Here is a 21,738-nt window from a genome sequence, read left to right on the forward strand (position 1 = left end):
CATATAAAGAAAGTGATAGTAATTCAGAGAAATGTTTAAAATTATGTAACCTCCCTTTTATGGGATATTTTCATTTGCAGTATAAATGAATCATGGCAGACTGTGAACAAAATGCTGTTGATAACCGAAAACTAATTTCACATATGCATGAGTCCCATAGTTCACCTTTAAAGATTATGTTAAAATTATATAATAAATGATGTGATATATGATATAGTCTTTGTTTTATCATTGTTAAAATATTGTCAGATATAAATATATAGAAATGTGTTGGAAGTGTGGCATGTCAGAGTTCGAATCTGGCTAGGGTTATTTCCCGATCCCGTTTGCCATATTCTTCATTTCATATCCTGTCTCATAACAGTGGCGGATCATCATTCCGGGAAAAACGTGCAATCCTCATATAGTATTTTGATAACCTTCACAGAATGAAGTTTACCATCTGCACAAAATCTGTCAACAAAGACTGCGAAAAGGACAAAAACAACAAAAAAAGCTTAGCTTATATATATATAAGCATTTTTAGCAATCAGCCATTTGTATCAATGTGTGTCAGTGAGATTAGAGTCATTCAATATCCCAAACATATCAGTCTAAAAGCATCTCAAACATCATCCTACCCCTTTCATCTTTTTTGTTCCCTCCCATTTTTGAAATTATGAATCATGTGGTTCTGTACTATTTGTGTATTTTGTTAGAGAGCTAAAATCAGTCCTGTGTCTTGTTGTTTGTTCAACGTAGAAACATCACATCCTGAATCAGCCATCACCGCGTGGTTTTTATGAACATACCATTGAAGAGTACATTTTATGAAGCCAATCATTTTAAGTGACACTTCATTAGTATAAAAGTGCCTTTAAAATCTGTGAAGCCCAGACTCCGGTCCCTGGGCGTCTGTCCTGGGCTCTGGGTCACTGAGGAATTTGAGTTTGGCTGCTCATCACTGCTGGCCAATCAGTGTGGACAGAAGCTGCAGCAGCAGATGGTCCCACTGCACTCTCTGCCAACACTTTAATAATGGCCAAAATGTAATGTTTGTTCTCTGTGTTTGTGGTTTTAATTTCCATCCTTATTGCCACTGTCATGCAGTGAAAATAGGAATAGTATTTTGTCAACATAATTGTAGCCAGATCTTTAACACATATGCCCTATATTTGTGTCCTTCAGCTTCCTTTAGAGTTATGACAAAGTGCTTTCTTAAAGGGATAGTTCACCCAAAAATGAAAATTCTGTCAGTATTTACTCACCCTCATGTTGTTCCAACCCCGTAAGACCTTCGTTCATCTTCGGAACACAAATTAAGATACTTTTGATGAAATCTGAGAGCTGGATCACTCCTCCATAGGCTTCTTCAGGGATTGAAACTTGCCAGCCCCGAAAAGTTATTAAAGACATCGTTAAAATAGTCCAAGTGACTACAGTGGCTCAATCTTAAGTTTATCAAATGACGAGAATACTTTTTGTGCGCAAAAACAAACAAAAATAATGACTTTATTTCAACTATTCATTTCCTTCTCTCTGGGCCTCGAGTCAGTACACTAGTGTAATAGCGTATGATCAGTATTTGTACGTCACACGCATCACCCACATGACCAGCGTCGGCCAATAGTGAGCCTACGTGTGACGTAGCTCTACGCTATTACACTAAGTTAACTGACTAGAGGCCCACAGAGAAGGAAAGGTCTTAAGGTCTTACGGGGTTGGAACAACATGAGGGTGAGTAAATACTGACAGAATTTTCATTTTTGGGTGAACTAACCCTTTAAATAGGGATTCTCAAAGGATTTTACTTGTATTTTCTGTCTTTGTCAGGTGTTTCTTCAAGCTTGGGTACTCTCACGTCCGAAGATTCTTTTGTATTTTTTTGGTATATTAACATATTTCAGCTGTCTCTTTTATGGTCACATAAATCTTTTTAACATGCCTTCATAATTTACTTCTGTTACCTTATCAAATGCATATTATGTTCAAATTAAATTGTATTCTTTTACCTTTTCGATCTTAAAATATATATGAGTTTTCTATTTTCCACAAATTATGGAAAATATCTGAATTGTGGTATCCTTTCCACCAAATCAAGTTGGTGTACCTGTTTAAAATATTTAAGATTTTAATAAGTTCAAAATTTTGGGGTCAGTAAGATTTATTTTCTCCATTATTCTTCAGCAAGGACACATTAACTTGTTGAGTTTGATCTACATTTCAGCTTTTTCAACAACAAGCTAACTTTTTTCAACATTGATTATAATAAATGTTTCTTCAGCAGCAAATCAGCCTATTAGAATGATTTCTGAAGGATCATGTGACACTGAAGACTGGAGTAATGATACTGCAAATTCAGCTTTGCCATCACAGGAAAAAGTTACATTTTAATATATATTTAAATAGAAAATGATTTTAAATTCTAATACTGTTTTACCATAATTTGATCAAATTAATGCAGCCTTGGTGTGAGTTTAAAAGACTTCTTAAAAAAATCTTACTTACCCCAACATTTTAAACAGAAGTGTATGTTTATACAATGTTAGTGAACAAATTAGTGAGTGTGTTTTAAGAAGATTTAATTTCTAAAAGTCCTCAGGACCAAAAGTGCCCATAATTGAACAAACACCCATAGACGTAGAATAAGCAGTCCTACACTGTCTGCAATACCTTGCACATAGAGGTCACAACAGCAGGAAGATAAATATGGAGTGGTGAACTCTATTGGAAACACTTATTTGATGTTCAGTGCTGAATGACAGTATGAAGGATGGATTCTGTTTTCAGATGAGAGGCAGGGCACCCTTCGACTTAGCAACCTCACCAAAAGCATGTCCGGCAAGTATATTTGCCGTTCCAGCAACACGGCTGGAACTGACAGCTGCCACATCAATCTAGAGGTCTCCACACGTAAGTATCAGTCACAAAGCTTGATGTCACATTTAATATTGCCGATTTCCTCACTCTCTATATTTGTAACTGAATTGTTCCTCTTGTGGCGCAGCTAACAATGTTTGGGTCATCGCGGGGGCGACGGTGGGGTCTGTGGTGGGTCTGATGGCTCTCATCTTATTCCTGATCTTTATCCTGAGGAGAAATCATGACACTGAGGATGAGATGGCCAATGATATCAAGTAAGAGCCAGTCTTATATTTCTTCATAATACAGTGCAGGACAGAAACGGAGTACTTTTACTTAATTTCTGTACTTAAGTAATTTTTTTAAGTATCTGTACTTTATCAGAGTGTTTTTACCTTGGGAAACTTTTACTTCACTACATTCCGAAGTGTAATATCAAACATTTTTACTTGACGACAATCTGTATATGGTATTTTTATACTATTTGTCACCACATGTTTACCCAAATTTAGTTTTTCCTCATTTTAAGATACTATATGTATATTGTTTCACTTATTTGTACACTTGAATTATCAGTAACTTAAATGTATATGTTAGTACATTGAAGTTTAAAGTTTTAATAGTGTATAATAAGTTTTGGTGATAAATAAGTTTGCTTATTTACAGCTGAATACATATTAAATGACTGCACTAATATTTTATCAATACTAAATAATGACTAGTCTGACTAATGTTGGCTTGAATAAATAAACATGATTCATTACTTTTGTATTTTTTCTCAAGTAAATTTCAAAAAGAAAAGTATTTTTACTGGAGTAATATTTTATATGAGGGTATCTGTACTTGATTTGTGTACTTCATTCACCACTGTCATAATGCTACAGATTAGATGTGTGTATTACAGTATCTGCTTTCCATTACTTTAGGGAAGACGCACAGGCCCCGAAACGCGTTTCCTGGGCTAAAAGTGGCACAGGATCAGACATCATATCAAAGAACGGCACATTGTCCTCCATAGCCACCAGCCCTCCTGCACAGGACCCTCAACATCCACTCCAAAACAACCATTACCCATACCCCCCAGGTGCCTTGGACACCGTGTCCATCCTCACCACCTCCGGAAGCACAGCCACTTACCGCCTCCACCCAGGGGATCCCAACCCACTCCACAGCCTGCCTGGATACAACGCCAGCAGCGCACCCAATCACACGCTCCGCCACCATCGCCATCACAGTCCCGACAGCTCCTCCACACACAGGACTGAGGGCCCGCAGCCACAGGCCCCGTGCCCACTCAACATGCCTATAAACACTGCTACTCTGTCCCGCATGGGGGCGGTGCCAGTCATGGTGCCCACCCAGAACCACGCAGGGTCACTGGTGTAACGACCCTAAAGTCAAATAATGTGCTAAAGACTTACAAAACTTAACCAAACATATGAGGGAGAGTTTCAACAAAGGTGGCTATAAATATAACAAAATTTGGCTTAGTTTTTATACAGAGTAAAGTAAAGTAAAATATAGTTATGTCAAAAACACCTTTACTTTGTTTTATAAGGTATTCTATGTTTTTTTACTGAGCGTAATTTGTGTTTTTGATGTGTTCTCGTCATCTTTTCAAATCGTTACACTGACCAAGAACAGTATTTTTCATTTATTTAGTCAACTTTACAGTGTTATTATACATTTATAATACCTGATGTTTTGAAGGGATGCATATGTCACTGATGATGTTCCACTGTTTATAACAGTTGTGTTTATGGATTTTCGATTCATCCAGTTATTTAGTCAATCTTTTAAATGTATGGTATTAGTTCAGTAGTTGACAAATATTAAGCATCGGCTGTTATTGTGTGCCTCTTGTGCCTCCGTTTCTCTCAGGAGTTTTTTTTTCTCTGTCAAGCAGTTGACAGATTTCTAAAGATGAGCAGTGCTTTTATTTTCATATTTACAAATTTCTGGCCGTTCAGAGAAATTTATAATTTCAGTGAGAGAAAAGGGATAACTTTAAAATGGAAAATAAAATGAATGCCCATGAAAATGCTGTCTTAAAATGTCATATGATTTAGTTTAAAACAAATAAATGCCAGAAATTGCCGTGCTTGTTTGCTGGAGCAAGAAGGACTCTTAGTTATGATTTGATCATCCAAGTTACATGGAAGTGGTACATTTATTAATTCATGTGTACATGATAATATATGAAATACTAGGCTTGTGGTTTAATGACTTGAATATTGGAAGCAATGTATTATCATTTTTGATAGTTTGATATTTGTGTTAATGCGGAATGTTATTCTCTGTGCAATGAATAATGTGGTTGTCTACTCTGTTATTAGGCCTTTTTCACTCATTTTGTTTTTTTAAAATTGGCATAATATAGAATTGAAAGCATTATGATGCTGTAACTGTCCTCATGATGGAAGCACAGAGGTAAGAAAAAGGCTTGGAGGGGAAATGCATTAGTGAGGTTCAAGTTGTGGTACATGTTTTGATCACTTACCAGAATGTTCTGCTTCTTAAACCAATACAAAATTGCATTGTAAAACATTGTTCAAAGTTTTATATTACAGTTGATTAAAACAAGCATAGTTCTTTCATGTTGCATTTGATTGACCCTGTTAAACTGTCTTAACAAACTTAATTTTGGCTGCAGCATTTCTTTTTTTAACTTGCTTTGTGTGCAAGAGAGCTCAGATTGAGATCCCGGACGAGCCCCCGATTTCTATAATAACCATAACAAAATTGTCTTTTTCTTGTTAACATCATCGGAATCAACATTTCTTTAGGAGTAAGTATAAATTAAATTCCTTTGTTCAAAATAACATTGGTTGTCTTAGCTATGGAATAGGTGACTTTGGTTTTTCTAACCATTTTTAAGAAAAAAGGGGCTTTAGTGAAAAACAATAAGAAACGTTTAGCCACACCTGCATGCCTCCCTTTTTTGCAAGCACAGTCTGGACATTGTTGAGCTTTCTGTTAGTCAGAGCCAACCAGTTATGAGCTGCTCCTTATCTTATTGCAGGGGCAACAAAATATTAAAAGCATAATGGCATTTGGTCACACTGTCCTCACAACATGGATTTTATTCCAGTACTTTGGTGAGTAATTCCATCAACCTTTTCAGTCATTACATATAGAATTGAAATAGGTTTATAATTAGATTATGGAAAATCTTATTTTTAATTTGTTTTTAAAAGAAATATCTAATGCTCACCAAGACTGCATTTACTATCAAAAATACAGTAAAGTATTATGAAATATTATAATTAAAAATACCTGTTTTCCATTTTAATACATATTTATTGTTGTGATGGCAAAGCTGAATTTTCAGCATCATTACTTCAGTTGTCAGTGTCACATGATTCTTCAGAAATCATTCTAATATTCTGATTTGCTGCTTATTATTATTATTATTATTATTATCAATGTTGAAAACATTTGTGCTGTTTATTTTTTTGTGAAAACTGATTTTTTTCGTGATTATTACATGAATAGAAGAGAACAGAATTTATGTGAAATATAAATCTTTTGTAACATTATACATGTCTTTACTGTTACTTGTGACAATTTAATGCATATTTTCGGAATAAAAGGTTTTTTTTTTTTTTTTTTAAGCCTTACTGACCCCAAACTCTTGTAGTGTATGTATTAAGGTTTCTCAACGTATAGAGCATAACCTCCGGATGTTTCCTTTGTCCTTGTAGATGTAGTGAGGTCACGGCATGCGGTTGTGGTAAAGCCCTCAGTGTTTGTACGGTCGGGTTCGTCGGCTGAGCTGACCTGCACATATAATACACACGTCTCAGAGGGCTTCACCCTGGAGTGGCGTTACGCTTCTCCAGGAACTCCTGCTGTCCTAGCCAACACGGTAAGAATGGGAATAATCAGAGTCATTTACAATAGACCACCAGTCTGTAGACCTCAATGTTATTTTTGACACAGCTGCTGTACTACAATGGGATGGTGTACTGGGTGAACTCTTTGGACGGAAGAATGGCTCTTTTGCAGAACCCTCCAGTGTCAGGCGTCGCTTCCATCAGGATTATCAGTGCCGAAACATCTGATGCTGGGCTGTACATTTGTGAGGTCACCAACCCAAATGACTGGTCCGGCAGCGGACAAGGTCTCATCAACCTCACTGTGCTATGTAAGATGGCCTATACCATGGGTTTTCAAAGTTTTTGATGCCACTAACCCCGAAACATGGTATTTTAAGACAAAATTAAAGACAAAATAAAAATATTATAAATATGTATAAAATATTGGAAATACTTTTAGCATTAAAAAAACATTAATTATTATTCATATTTATTCAAATAATGGTTACACTTTATTTTAAGGTGACGTAGTTACTTTGTAATTACTCATACTGAGTATTAAGTACTGAGTTATATAGAGTTACGGTTAGGGTGTGGTTTAGGGTTAGTTACTTGTAATTATGCATAATTTACTGTTATTACTATAGTAAGTACATGTCGTAACGTGTAACTATACGTCACCTTAAAATAAAGTGTTACCCAACATATTTACTTAATTTCTATTCAATTGAAATTGTATTTATTTCCTGTCTTATAGATATAAAAATTGGAAGCGCAAGTGTTATTTTATTATTTAGATACTATTATAGGATTTATTCATATTTTGAATTAGCTCTTTTTTTGTTGTTACATTTATATGATTTTGTTGTGCTTTTGTCAATTTATTTGTTTTTTATATGTATTTATTTTAGTTTTATTTATTATTCAGTTTTTTTTAGTACTTCATCTTCAGCTTATTTCAGTTAATTGCCAATGCAACATTTCTTGTTTTTCATCTAATATTTAAATTTTATTTTAATGAACAAAAACAGCTTTATTTTTTAGTTTTATTTAATAATAACACTGAAAGAAACATACTGTATTGCAATTAATAATTGTGATTAATGTTATTACTCTTCTTTGTCTTTAGAACTCATGATAAACCAGTAATAATGTGTAATTTGATAAATTTCAAATACATAATTTTAACTGATCATATTTATGATGACTCCACACATGGATGGTGCTATATGTTCATTGTTCTCTCCATCATCAGTTCCTCCATCAGTGCCAGTGTGTCGGCTGCAGGGAGACACTTACGTGGGAAATGATGTCACTCTGAGTTGTCAGACCTCTCATGGTCTCCCCAGACCGATCTACTCATGGCACAGAGAGCAGAATGCGGCCGATCTGCCACCAGACAGTTTCATTGAAGGTACCTGCTGCAAAAACACTAGAAATAACACTGAAAAAAACCAAACAGCTTGGAGCTTTTGTAGCCCCGCCCCTTTTCAGCTCTGCTCTGTGTCCTGTCTTCCGGTTTGTATTTCCACAACATGAAGGTAAGATCTTAGGGATTTTTGAACGAACAGCTTAGTTTAAAATCTTCCCGGTCTACTGACATTTGTTATGACATTCGCTTCATACATTAAAGTGGTCATGATAACTTTTGTTAAAGGTGCTCTAAGCGATGTCACGCGTTTTTTAGGCCAAAACATTTGTCACATACAGCAAACATCTCCTCACTATCCGCTAGCTGCCTGTCTACTGAACACACTGTAAAAAATGCGGTCTCTGCAGACACCCCATGACTCCACAAACAGCAAGAACAAACTGGGCTAACCCGCACCACAAAACACTACAAACTGTTTCAGCCAATAACAGACAAGAAGGATTTGGGGGTGGGGTTTGGGGGGTTAGTGTGTGGATGAGGAGGAGTGAGGGTCTAGCTAGCCTCCATTTTGTTTGACAATACTTTAAACTTCAACAAGAAGTGACGTCACCTGTCATCGCTTAGAACACCTTTAACTCCACAATAAGTAAATCCACTTCACCAGCTATTTACTCTTCAATAGAAATATACAGAGCTACCGCAAAAACGGAAGTTCAAACACAAAGTTCTAAAGATTTGCGCGTTCTTTCTTTAGCGCATAAGGTCACCATATGTTATCAGCCAACTTTTTCTATTCTATCAATTGTTTAAATCTATCACTAAAACTCATGTCTCATTTGTGCTTCAGATCAGCACACCGGTTCCCTGATATTGCGCAACCTGTCTGATGCCTTTGCTACTACCTACACATGTAAAGCGTCCAATGAGCTCGGACAGGCAGTGTGCAGCATAACCCTCAGAGTGACCCGTGAGTACTACACACACATTGCTCTGACATAACTGAAGACTGACATTATTTGACATGCTGTTCTATTCTAAGATGCAGGAAGAATTGGAGCTGTAATTGGTGGAGTTTTGATGGGAATCTTCCTCGTTCTTCTGCTGATTGGTGCGATGATAGTTTCCTATGTCACCTGGAACAGCGAGAAGCACATCCAGAAAACATGTGCAAATGAGCTTAGGTGTGTATTTAAACCTTGGTAAGCTAGATGTGTTCAAGCATGATTTTGCTTTCATCGGTTTTTCTTCAAAAGCCAGGTGAACAACAATTCAGCACCTCATCAGCAGAGTGGAGGGAATGTACTTCCCATTCAGTCGGATACTGAAGACCAAACAGATATGAAAGTGTCTCACTTTAGTCCACTTGTTTAATCTCCTCAGAAACTTATTTTTGCATCTCTATGCTTGTTTAATTTTTGCACCAATAAAAATACTTTTTAACCTAAGCATACTTTTGTACTTCAATACTACTTTAATGAGTTGAAGATATTATAACTTTTGCAATATAGGTATAAATAGCATTTTAATTCTTAATATGAGAGCATTATAAACGTTGATAAGACATACAAAAACAGATTTTCAGGTGAAACCCAAACAGCCTTCATTGAAAGCTTCATCGAAACAAGTTTTTTTTATTTCACAGGAAGCACAAGACAGTTTAATAGAAGACACAATAGTCATTTTAAAAACAACATGAGGATCAGATTTATATACTCTGCAATGAGGAAAAGTAGTATAAAGCCACACTTGAATTGTGATCTGAGTTTCTGTGCTTTGAAAATGATCTCACAAAGAAAGCTGTCTGTGATAAAACCAAGTGGTGAACATTGAATTAATCTGATATCCATTTCTACATAGATTGACATAGATTTATTGGTCTTTGTCAGAATTATATTAGATTTCAAATAGTGTTTCAGTAACTTTTGTAAATGCTGAATGCTTTGCCAAGTGTTTTCTCTTCAAATATTGTCTTGTAACCTGCCAGAATTTTCACCCTAAACAAACTACATTTCTCAGTGTGTTATTATAAACACTGTAATCTGGATTTACTAATTCATGTGTTTAAGGCATAAACTTTCTGGACATTCCACATAAAATACAGTTGACAGCTCATAATCAAAATCAACAGATACTGGAGTGTGAAAGATCAGTAACCTCTATAGTCCCATGTAAGATATATAGTCCTGTCTATGAATCCATTCCATTCATGAACATCATGATTCAGTGAGCAAACTTCTCGCAATGATCATCCTCATCACTTCATTCGTACCTAAACAAAAGAAACAACTATGTTAAATCAAAAGTGATCATGAAAATAATACTGCATTACTGCACCCAACCCCACATAGAACAATAATAATTATACTTCTTATTGTTTAATTTTTTTTATATGTATTAGTATGCAATATTAATACAGACACATTACAGCTACTTCTAAATGATAACACTATTTTACAATGTCCTTATTACACATGTAGTTACTGTAGTAATAACCATCAGTTATGCATAATTACATGTGAAAGAGGCACTCAGATCAGTATGCCAGGAAGTACTCCGAGTCAGAAAACACCTGCATAAAGAGTGGATTACAGTGGAGACCTTGACCAAGATAGAGTATATAAAGAAGAAGAAAGCGGCAGTCAATACCAGTAGGACTAGCGCAGCAAAAGCCCAGGCTCAAATAGATTACGCAAAAGCAAACAAAGCAGTGAAAAGGAGTATCAAGAAGAATAAGAAAGAATATGTGAGTGGACTGGCAGCATACAACGGCAATATGAAACAACTGTATGACATCACCAAGCGACTGTCTGGAAAGTTCAGCAAGCCAGAGCGACCCGACAAGGACAAACAGGGAAAGACCGTCAAAGAGATCGAACAGCAGACAAAGAGGTGGGCCGAGCACTTCGAAGAACTCTTGAAAAGACTAGCTCCACATCCGCACACTCGGAACACCAACAGTCGAACAGTCCCTTGAGTGGAACTCCCCCCTGTTTATCAACTTTGTTGACTATGAGAAGGCATTTGAAAGCTCCTCCGACACTACGGCATCCCAATTAAGTTGGTCAACCTGATAAGACATTCTCATGATGGAATGATGGTTTTGTTGAGTCATCCATGGAGGGCAGCTCACTAACATCTTCCAGGTCACCCTTCCTGTTCGCCATTGACTGGGTTATGAAGCAAGCAACAAGAGAGCAAAAAAACAGAATCCAGTGGACCTGGTGGACCCAGCTCAAGGACTTGGACTTTGCTGATGACCTTGCACTTCTCTCCCACAACAAACAGCAGATGCAAGAGAAGACAGATGTAGTGTCAACTATCTCATCTCAGATTGGCCTCAACATAAACAGAGATAAGACCAAGATCCTAAAGATAAAATCCTCAAGCAAGGAACCAGTCATGATGAATGAAAGTCCCCAGGAAGAAGTTCAGTCCTTCACCTACCTGGGCAGTGCCATTGACCAACAGGGCGGGACAGACGCAGACGTCAAGACAAAGATTGGCAAAGCAAGAGCGGCCTACGTACAGCTCAAGAACATCTGGAGCTCAAGAGACCTGTCCTTGACAACAAAAGTCCACCTATTTAACTCCAACGTGAAGTCAGTGTATGGAGCTGAGACCTGGAGGATGACCAAGATGACCATTAGGAAGGTTTAAACCTTCATCAACAACTGTCTTAGAAGAATTCTCCGGATCCGATGGCCTGACACCATCAGCAATATCAACCTTTGGGAAAGGACTATCCAACTCCCTGCAGAGGAAGAAATCAGAAAGAGAAGATGGGGCTGGATAGGGCACACTCTTCGTAAAGCATCAACCCACATCAACAGGCAGGCGTTGAAGTGGAACCTCCAAGGAAAGCAGAGAAGAGGCCGTCCAAGAAACACCTGGCGATGTGACCTCGAAGCCGACATCACCAAGATGGGCTACACCCGGAACCAGCTGGAAAGAATGGCCAAAGACAGAATAATCTGTAGATCTGTGGTTGGCGGCCCTTACCCTGACAAGGGTGAGGGGCATAAGTAAGAATACATAATTACACGCAATTAACCAAACAATAATCCTAACTCTAACCCTATGGTAAGTACATGTAGTTAATTAATATTATTCAGTACTTAAATGTATAACTACACTGTAACAAGGACATCTTAAAATAAAGTGAAACAGAGTTCCTTTTTTTAATAATAATAAAAAAAAGTCATTACCCTCCAATATCTGATGTACTCTAATGTCTCTGACATACTGCTGCACTGCATAGTCCTTTAGGTAACCATAGCCTCCATGTATCTGTAAGGCCTGGTTACAAATCTGAAAGAGATGATCAGAAAATACTTATTTACATATTTGGGTTACAACAGCACTCAGGTGACGGAATAATGTGTGTGTACTAGAGCCCGACCGATATATCGGCGGGCCGATATTATCGGCCGATTTTAGGCATTTTCCTAACTATCGGTATCGGCATTTATAATGGCCGATAAATGAATATTTTAAAAAATGCGGATACGGTGATTCATGTAAGGGTGGCGCTGCCAATAAAGCACCTAAAAGCTGTCACAAGAACTGGCAAAAATAATGATTATGAATACAATAAATATAGCAAGGAGACATTTTAATTGTTTATTAATAAACAAGTGTTTTCAGTCAGTGTCAGCCAAAGATGAAGTTGACGATGCTGACTCGCGATCTTCAGTGAGCGCGCGCTAGAGAGAAATGCACATTTCATACGATTACATGAGTCTGTCTGTCTTTCGTTTTGAATTGTTCTGTTTAAAAGTAGACATTTCAATATAGATATATTTCAATTCTCAGGTCTATACGCTGAGTTTCGGTTCATGAGACGAGCTCCAGTTCACCCACAGGCGCCTCCGTGTCGAGATTATCTATCGTCTGCTAAATTTACTTCTTATAAATTAAATCCAGGCAAATGGCTGATGAAACATTGATTAAAATTAAGATACAATTAATACAAAACGAAATTCACTTTGAAACGAAAGGTTTTGTGCTTTCTGTTTGATGTCTATGTGAAAGTTTCAAAGCATTAGTGCCGCTTTCAGAGCGCTCACGTCCGTAGTGCTGAACTGTCGCGTCTGTAACATTGTTTTTTCCTCATAAATGCAAACACGAAAAATAAAATAAAATAAAATAAAATGAATATTTTATGTAGCCTGTGGAGACTGAGAGCCAACCCTTCTTCATCCGGTGGGTAGTAGTCGACTTGTGATTTGACCAGTGTAATTCACAGAATTGATTTCTCTGCTACAAGCCTCTGTCACGTATTGTGTGAGCTTGTGACTATTGCAAGCGTGCAGCTGAGAAGTCCTGATTATATTGTCTGCTATATTTAGGCCTTCTTCTTATTTATTAAGGCAATTGGTTGATGAAACATTGATTAAAATGCGTGGCGCGAGCGATCTCCGACAGTAAACTGATTCTGCTTTGTCTAGGGTAAACAGCTGTTGCGACGCGAGCAGTAACGGCCGCGTCCGGTGTAGACACAGTGTTAAAGCTCATTCTGCCTGATAACGCTACGTTACAACATCAAGCAATATTCCAAAAATGTATATAATTATAACACTTTATATAGGGCCATTTTGCATTAAGAGTAGCCTAGTGTCACGTTTAGTACATTTTGCTTACTAATTATTTAAAATAATATAAAAGTACTGTACATATGTAATTAAAAACGTTTTCATTATGATATTATTCATTTTACTTTAGTAAAAAGATCTGAGTTCTTCCTCCACTGGTAGAGATTAGAGGAATTAAGAGTAAAAATAGAAGATAATAAGGTTTTGTCAGTGACACTTTTTATATATTTATTGATACAAGTTATGACTAAATTAAAAGACAAAGTCGTCGTTAGTGAAGATTATGCAACAGTATTTGGAATATAATATAATATAATATAACATGCAATGCAAACTAGTTTGGTTACAGCTCAGCTGTATAATTCTCATTCTATCATTCCCCCTGCCTCCATTACATATCTGTGTCACACAAGTGTTTGATTACCACATTTGAGTGATCATTGCAAAACGTGTTTATAAAATATATTTATTCTGTTTATAGCTACTGTGTAAAGTACCCATCAAAAGTTTGTACACACCAATAGGAAAGTGTCCAAACTTTTGACTGGTATACTGTACTATAATACACATAAATAATATTGCTACTGTATTATAATATACACATAAATAATATCGGCCGAAATATCGGTATCGGGCTTTTTTTACTCCCTAATATCGGTATCGGCATCGGCCCCCAAAAATCCATATCGGTCGGGCTCTAGTGTGTACTTACTGAAAAACATTCATCTGTCACGAAGAGCTTGGCCATTGAGCAGAGGGAGACTGCGTCCGGTCGGCCCTCCTGTAGAGCCAGCGCCGCGTGACGCACCAGCAGCCGAGAGGCGACCAGCTTAGTGGCCATCTCAGCCAGCTTAAACTGCAGGAACTGAACACGGGCAACCATTACACCTTCCTGTTTCTGATTTAAACTAGACGTCTGATTGAGACCTATTAGAAAGATCAGTGCAAGACAATTCAGCTGGTACCTGGCTGTTCGATAGTGTTTCTCCAAACTGTTTACGCACACACATGTGGTCTCGAGCCAGAAGCACAGATGCATGAGCTGCTCCAAGAGAGCAAGAAGCTGTGGGTACAAGAGCACTTGCATTAAACAGTCACCAAAAAAGGCTTAAAATAAATAGGGTATCAAAAAGGTTTCAAATCAAAGTTATGAAACAATTCACCAATATTAATTCTGCCTCCGTTTAGGCCTTTCATGGCAATGCTGAAGCCCTCCCCCTCTGCTCCAAGCCGATTGGTCACTGGGACAGCGCAGTCCTCAAAAATCACAGCTCGGGTTGGCTGTGAGTTCCATCCTACCTGCAGTTTATAAATAAATGACTCAATTCTGCCATCTGCTGTACAACCTTTAACACTCTTTTGAAAGTCACTTGTTCTAAAAAAAATAAAAATTCTCACAGTGGCCCCTCCAGGACCGAGTTTGGACACCCCTGGTTTAAGCTGAAAACATCCATTACCTTCTTCTCTTTTTTGCCAAAGCTGAGTCCAGGGGTTTCTTTCTCAACCACCAGGCAGGAGATCCCCTTAGGTCCCTTCCCACCTGTCCTGCACATGACCACATAAACATCTGTGTCTCCACCTCCACTGATGAACGCCTGACGGGAGACATGGAAAACTGTTGGGAAGCTGCATGGAGATTTTTGTCAATGTCTCAGTTTCTTCATGTACCTTGGTGCCATTGAGAATATAATGTTCTCCTTGGAGCTTCGCACTGGTTAAAAGAGAAGCAGCATCACTCCCGCTACCTGGAAAAGAAAAGAAAAAAAGGTTAAAAAAAAAATATATATATATATGTATATGTAAAGATGTACAATTTCCAAGGCCAGACATCACTTTTGGTGTATCTGCATACATTTTTTTGTTGTTGTAATTTTCATGAGCTTTTGCCATTTTTATTATTCTCTCTTTTTTAATATATATGTGTGTATATATATATATATATATATATATATATATATATATATATATATATATATAATTTATCTTTAGTAATTTTAGTACTTCAACATAATTTCAGTTAGTTTCAAAGGCAATATTTCTAGGTTTTTGGTTAAGGATAACACTGATATAGCCCACAAATGAATACAGAAAAATGTGACTTTGAATTTACCAGGTTCTGTGAGACAGTATGAGGCGAATTTCTGCATAGAGCAGAGATCAGGACAGTATTTCTCCCTCTGCTCCTTGTTTCCAAATGTGTCTATCATCCAGGCGCACATGCTATAAAAACACAACCCATAAACACTATGTAAGGCCCAATAAACCACAAAGAAGAAGGAAAACGAGATGCAAGCACGTGCTACTTTATATAAAAACCAATTTGCTCCTACAATATGTATTATTACGAGGCAAAAACAAAGTATTTTATAAGTAAGCTAGTAGGGAGTGGGGACATTTATAGCGCATATATGGCAGGGCAGACTCACTTGTGAATACTGATATAAGCGGTAGTGCTGACACAGCCTGTGGATAAAGCTTCAAATATGATAGAGGTGTCCAGACGAGAGAGTCCAGAGCCCCCAACATCAGGGTTCACGTAAATCCCACCAAATCCCAGCTGGGCGGCTTTCTTCATGGCATCCACGGGGAATATTTCCTAAGTGAAAATATAAATTGTGTTTAAATGTACAGTAAGGTTTAAGTGTGATATATAAACAATAACCAATATTTTCAGTTGTTCAGGTTACCTTTTGGTCCCACTCCGCCATATGTGGTGCCATCTCGTTGGCAGCAAAGTCAAATGCCACCTTCTGAAACTCTTTCTGTTCATCTGAGAGACCTATAGAGGCTGTGGAAATAATGCAGTGTGTGCATATATAGCCTACAGTATATAGAGGTCCTTCTAAAAAAATTAGCCTATTGTGATAAAGTTCATTATTTTCCATAATGTAATGATAAAAATTTAACTTTCATATATTTTAGATTCATTGCACATTGCACAAAGGGTCTCTAAACGAGATATTAACCTAATCATCTGAATCAACTAATTAACTCTAAACACCTGCAAAAGATTCCTGAGGCTTTTAAAAACTCCCAGCCTGTTTCATTACTCAAAACGCAATCATGGGTAAGACTGCCGACCTGACTGCTGTCCAGAAGGCCATCATTGACACCCTCAAGCAAGAGGGTAAGACACAGAAAGAAATTTCTGAACAAATAGGCTGTTCCCAGAGTGCTGTATCAAGGCACCTCAGTGAGAAGTCTGTGGGAAGGAAAAAGTGTGGCAATAAACAATGCACAACGAGAAGAGGTGACCGGACCCTGAGGAAGATTGTGGAGAAGGACCGATTCCAGACCTTGGGGGACCTGCGGAAGCAGTGGACTGAGTCTGGAGTAGAAACATCCAGAGCCACCGTGCACAGGCGTGTGCAGGAAATGGGCTACAGGTGCCGCATTCCCCAGGTCAAGCCACTTTTGAACCAGAAACAGCAGCAGAAGCGCCTGACCTGGGCTACAGAGAAGCAGCACTGGACTGTTGCTCAGTGGTCCAAAGTACTTTTTTCGGATGAAAGCAAATTTTGCATGTCATTCGGAAATCAAGGTGCCAGAGTCTGGAGGAAGACTGGGGAGAAGGAAATGCCAAAATGCCTGAAGTCCCGTGTCAAGTACCCACAGTCAGTTGTGGGTACTGTGGGTACCATGGTCTGGGGTGCCATGTCAGCTGCTGGTGTTGGTCCACTGTTTTATCAAGGGCAGGGTCAATCCAGCTAGCTATCAGGAGATTTTGGAGCACTTCATGCTTCCATCTGCTGAAAAGCTTTATGGAGATGAAGATTTCAATTTTCAGCGCGACCTGGCACCGGCTCACAGTGCCAAAACCACTGGTAAATGGTTTACTGACCATGGTATTATTGTGCTCAATTGGCCTGCCAACTCTCCTGACCTGAACCCCATAGAGAATCTGTGGGATATTGTGAAGAGAAAGTTGAGAGACGCAAGACCCAACACTCTGGATGAGCTTAAGGCCGCTATCAAAGCATCCTGGGCCTCCATAACACCTCAGCAGTGCCACAGGCTGATTGCCTCCATGCCACGCCACATTGAAGCAGTCATTTCTGCAAAAGGATTCCCGACCAAGTATTGAGTGCATAACTGAACATAATTATTGGAAGGTTTACTTTTTCTGAATTAAAAACACTTCTTTTATTGGTCGGATGAAATATGCTAATTTTTTGAGATAGGAATTGTGGGTTTTCATGAGCTGTATGCCAAAATCATCAGTATTAAAACAATAAAATACCTGAAATATTTCAGTTGGTGTGCAATGAATCTAAAATATATGAAAGTTTAATTTTTATCATTACATTATGGAAAATAATGAACTTTATCACAATATGCTAATTTTTTTAGAAGGACCTGTATAAGAACGTGTAATTGGTAATTGTTTAGTTTATATACTGTATGTATTAGCAGCAGCATCTGTTGTAATGAGATACATAACCAGCACGGAACAAAGGGAAACGGCATCTGATATGAGCCAATCAGCTGCGCTCGACACCCACCCCCAAATATGATTGGTTAAAATTTGCATAGACGTGCTATTACATTTTTTTTTATAACATATCTAAATATGATAAAGAAAAAGTGTTTGTACATTTAACATAATACTGTACAATTTCAGTAAACTCAATGAACACTGATTTTTAATGAAGCTTTTTATATTGGCTCAACAAGCCTGCACAACTGAGTTTACTAAACAGACCAACCTGTGACAGGGACTGGCCATCGACATAGGTTCAAAATCATAAATTTGCACCAGATTTGACATAAAATCAAAAATGAGATTAAACTGATTAAAATCTGCATTAGATCTATACTAGCATAATAAAAAAATAGTATTTGAAACAAACAGTAACATTACATCCAGTCCTAAATGACTGACTGTTTGTGTGGTTGTCTCTCAAGGAACATTGTCATTATTATCACGGTCTTTAAATAATTTGACTTACGATCAATGCACGCTGATATTCCTCGTCTCTGTACGTGTACAGTGTTAAATATTAAACTGCGACTTCTACCGATGCTATATGTGCCCAATAGGACACCTCTTACGAGTGCCCTAGCCGCCGCCATGTTGGTTCAGTGACGCAATCAGTCGCCGCGGTGATGCTGGGTAGTGAAGTTCTAAACAGACTGGTCTTGTAGTTCAGCTTCAACAAATATATTCATATGGATCATGTATGCGCAGCATTAACGCATATTTAGGTCAAGTTGATTAAAAGTTATTAGATTTAAGTTGCAAACAGTTTTTAAACGTTATTAAGGATCTCTTTTTATATCCACCTTCTGAATTTGATTTTAAATAAAAGCAGACTAAATCCCAACCCCGTTATGATTCTCCAGACCGCACACAATCTGCTAGGGCGCTGTTTTATCACGAGTGCTTGTATTTCCTCGCTCGCATTGCAAGTGAAACATGCCACCCAGGAAAACAACACGAAGCAGCGCCAAATCTAATGAACACAGTAAGTAATCTGCTCAATGTGAGGGTTGCATCGTTTTATAGTTTTATGCGCGACAAGCATCACTTTAAATAATTATTTGCTTCTTGTTTTAGCTGATGCAGACGCCCAACACAATAAGGAGTCTGATGATGAAGCACCACTCAAAACTGGCAAAAGAAAAAGGTCAACAGCAATAAAAAATGATGTTGAGAAAAAAATTAAAAATGATGACGCATGGAAAGCATCTTACAACCACTGGCTGATGAAGTCTGAACCTGAGAGTCGAATTGAAAATGGAGTGGACGTGAAGGTAAATCAATTATTAATAATAATTATTATTATTAAGTTAACTCCAACAATAACAATACAATATTACAGAGAACTACAAAAACAAAATGATTTCCTTTGGTAAATTATAATTGTGACATAAAAAAATCATAATTTGAGATAACATCTCGACTTTTAACTTATAAATATGACTATCTCATAATTTCTACTTGTTATCAAAATTATGATTTAGTATCTCATATTTTGACATTTGATGCCATACTTAGGGCCTATGTCTTATCTCATTATGACTTATCTCATTTCTACTTTTTCTGTCGGTTCAAATCATGATACTGATCTCACATACAGCACTCTATACAATGCCATACATATTGTTGCAGTTTTGCATTGTGACCATGATTGTGACTTACGATATTGTGAAAAATGATTTTTTTTCTTATGTAGTGGAAGTGTACAATGACCTAGAAAAAAAAAATCAGTAAATGAGGGATATTTTAAAAGCTTTTTTTATCAGAAGAGATTTTTTAAGTGATGTTAATAGGTGAATGTAAACCTAATTAAACAACTCAGATGTGAAGCAATGTTAGCCTATTACATAACATAATATCTTGTCAACTCCGACTACAGTTTGGAATTGAGGACCTAAAAGCCCTTCCCAACCAAACGGGATGCTGGGATGGAGTGAGGAATTATCAGGTAGACTGTGATTTAGTATTATGTTTATCAAAAAGCACATGCAGAACAATCACTTATGCTGAAGACTTTTCCCCTCAGGCACGTAATTTCATGAGAGATATGAAGGTGGACCAGCAGGCTTTCTTTTACCACAGTAACTGCAAAGTGCCAGGTATCGCTGGCCTCATGAAGGTGAGGAGTCACTCCAGTGGAAGCTTAACATTTTAACCACATACATAATAACAGTGAGTGAGAATAATTTTATGAGCAGGGTTCGTACAGGGTGCTTGAAGTACTTGAATTTGACGCTTTGAGATTTAAGTCCTAGAAAACCCTTGAAAACAGCAATATTTATGAAAAGGTACTTGAAAAGTGATTGAATTATTGAATGGCAATATATGTGAAATTAGTGTTTAATGTTTTTAAAACAATCTTTTCACATAAAATTAACACTGCAACCCGTCTGATATAGAGAAATTTCACATTGCACTTGATATTGCTCGCATAAATATCAAGTATATGGTTTTCAGGTCAATCATATATTCATGGGAGAAAAAATCAGTTTGAATAAGGAAAGCGATATCTTTGACATAGGATCCTTTCAATGGTTGAAGTTACCGCAGTCATTGCTTGTGCTGCACTTTATTTGTACCATTTTGTTTTATTAGTTTATTTTGTTTATCAATTTACCCTTTTTTTTAGAATTTGAAAGAAAATAAAGATATTATTTGATAAATGCGATCTCTGATTGAAGTCCTTGAAAACCAAAAAAGTAGTGCTGGAATTTCATTTTACAGTATCTGTACGAACCCTGTATTAATTATTTCTTACAGATTGTAAAGGAGGCTTATGTAGACCATACGCAATTTGTCAAGAAAGACGTTCATTACGACCCCTCAAGCAAAGCAGACAACCCTAAATGGAGTATGGTGTGTATTTACACAGATAAAAAAAATACATATTTCTATTTTTACCATCAAAACTGACCACTGATTAACTGTATAGGTGGATGTTCAGTTTGAAAGGATGACCAAGCGTTTCATCTCTCTGGCTGAGCTGAAGAAATATCACTTGCAACACAAAGCTAAGGGTGGCCCTCTGAAAGACATGGCCCTCTTCACCAGGGCCAGACTATCAGTTCAGCCCCTCACTGCAGGTTACTTCTATTTAATACACACCAAACCAGCTCATTTATTGTTATGCATAAGTAAAACACAGTATATTCTCATTTGCATGTAGCATTGTTTAAAATGTGATTATAAAGGTATAATATATTTAATCATAACAATTAAAAAATTTAAATATAATAATCTTAAAAATAACTTTTAGCTAAATATAAATTATATATATTAAATCCACATTATTAAAAAAAAATGTATTTCCAGCTGTTCAGATATATGCATTTGTAAAAAGAAGCTTTAATATAATTGTTAGCTTAAAATTCATGTAATTTTTCCTTATTTTCAGAGGAATTTGACTTTGTCCTGAGTTTGGAGAATGAAGATCCAATATGAAAATCATCATGAAAGTTTTTCCTCCCACCTTACGATTCTCTCTACTTTAAAACTTGGAGTTTTACAGTCTTATTTCTTTATGTAACCTATTTTGATGTGATCAAATGAGTAAATAAAACAAAGTATTTTGTTATTAAAATATTTGTGCTTCTGCCTCCTTCATACCACTTCATAATACAGATTTCATTTCAGTTT

At 37.1% G+C, this 21,738-nt stretch overlaps 4 protein-coding genes across 7 annotated transcripts in view; 3 read left to right on the forward strand and 1 right to left on the reverse strand.

Moving 5' to 3' along the window:
- The window catches only part of esamb (endothelial cell adhesion molecule b), a 42,600-nt gene extending 37,162 nt beyond the window's left edge, over positions 1 to 5,438 (forward strand). For both annotated transcript variants that reach the window (XM_077208660.1, XM_077208661.1), the window contains 3 exons: positions 2,770 to 2,892; positions 2,987 to 3,116; positions 3,768 to 5,438. In XM_077208660.1, coding sequence (XP_077064775.1) covers positions 2,770 to 2,892; positions 2,987 to 3,116; positions 3,768 to 4,227 — 713 coding nt within the window. In that variant the 3' untranslated portion in view covers positions 4,228 to 5,438. The remainder of the gene's footprint in view (positions 1 to 2,769; positions 2,893 to 2,986; positions 3,117 to 3,767) is intronic.
- Positions 5,439 to 5,725: 287 nt separating this feature from the next.
- On the forward strand, positions 5,726 to 9,476 carry LOC143716280 (V-set and immunoglobulin domain-containing protein 2-like). Of its 2 annotated transcripts, none has more exons than XM_077208662.1 (7): positions 5,726 to 5,939; positions 6,546 to 6,709; positions 6,784 to 6,988; positions 7,915 to 8,073; positions 8,879 to 8,998; positions 9,071 to 9,212; positions 9,285 to 9,476. In XM_077208662.1, the coding sequence occupies exons 1-7, from the start codon at positions 5,888 to 5,890 to the stop codon at positions 9,400 to 9,402; spliced, it is 960 nt and encodes a 319-aa protein (XP_077064777.1). In that variant the 5' UTR covers positions 5,726 to 5,887; the 3' UTR covers positions 9,403 to 9,476. The 2 variants fall into 2 exon arrangements, with proteins under 2 accessions (XP_077064777.1, XP_077064778.1); XM_077208663.1 differs by having other exon boundaries at positions 9,289 to 9,476.
- A 158-nt stretch (positions 9,477 to 9,634) lies between these two features.
- acad8 (acyl-CoA dehydrogenase family, member 8) lies at positions 9,635 to 18,735 on the reverse strand. Its single transcript, XM_077208664.1, has 11 exons — positions 18,572 to 18,735; positions 16,310 to 16,410; positions 16,049 to 16,218; positions 15,733 to 15,842; positions 15,291 to 15,367; positions 15,080 to 15,217; positions 14,786 to 14,921; positions 14,588 to 14,685; positions 14,335 to 14,487; positions 12,237 to 12,339; positions 9,635 to 10,300 (listed from the first exon to the last, which is right to left on the reverse strand). Exons 1-11 carry the CDS (start codon positions 18,693 to 18,695, stop codon positions 10,245 to 10,247), a joined length of 1,266 nt encoding a protein of 421 aa, XP_077064779.1. The 5' UTR covers positions 18,696 to 18,735; the 3' UTR covers positions 9,635 to 10,244.
- On the forward strand, positions 18,725 to 21,682 carry thyn1 (thymocyte nuclear protein 1). 2 transcript variants are annotated; one of them, XM_077208668.1, is made up of 7 exons: positions 18,725 to 19,087; positions 19,180 to 19,376; positions 19,982 to 20,050; positions 20,129 to 20,221; positions 20,863 to 20,958; positions 21,035 to 21,185; positions 21,497 to 21,682. In XM_077208668.1, exons 1-7 carry the CDS (start codon positions 19,039 to 19,041, stop codon positions 21,541 to 21,543), a joined length of 702 nt encoding a protein of 233 aa, XP_077064783.1. In that variant the 5' UTR covers positions 18,725 to 19,038; the 3' UTR covers positions 21,544 to 21,682. The 2 variants fall into 2 exon arrangements, with proteins under 2 accessions (XP_077064783.1, XP_077064784.1); XM_077208669.1 differs by having other exon boundaries at positions 18,937 to 19,087; positions 21,047 to 21,185.
- Positions 21,683 to 21,738: the final 56 nt, after the last annotated feature.

The sequence above is a fragment of the Siphateles boraxobius genome, unplaced genomic scaffold, assembly GCF_051911475.1.
Source record: "Siphateles boraxobius isolate OS27281-9 unplaced genomic scaffold, OSU_SipBor_1 6, whole genome shotgun sequence".
NCBI lineage: Eukaryota > Metazoa > Chordata > Actinopteri > Cypriniformes > Leuciscidae > Siphateles > Siphateles boraxobius.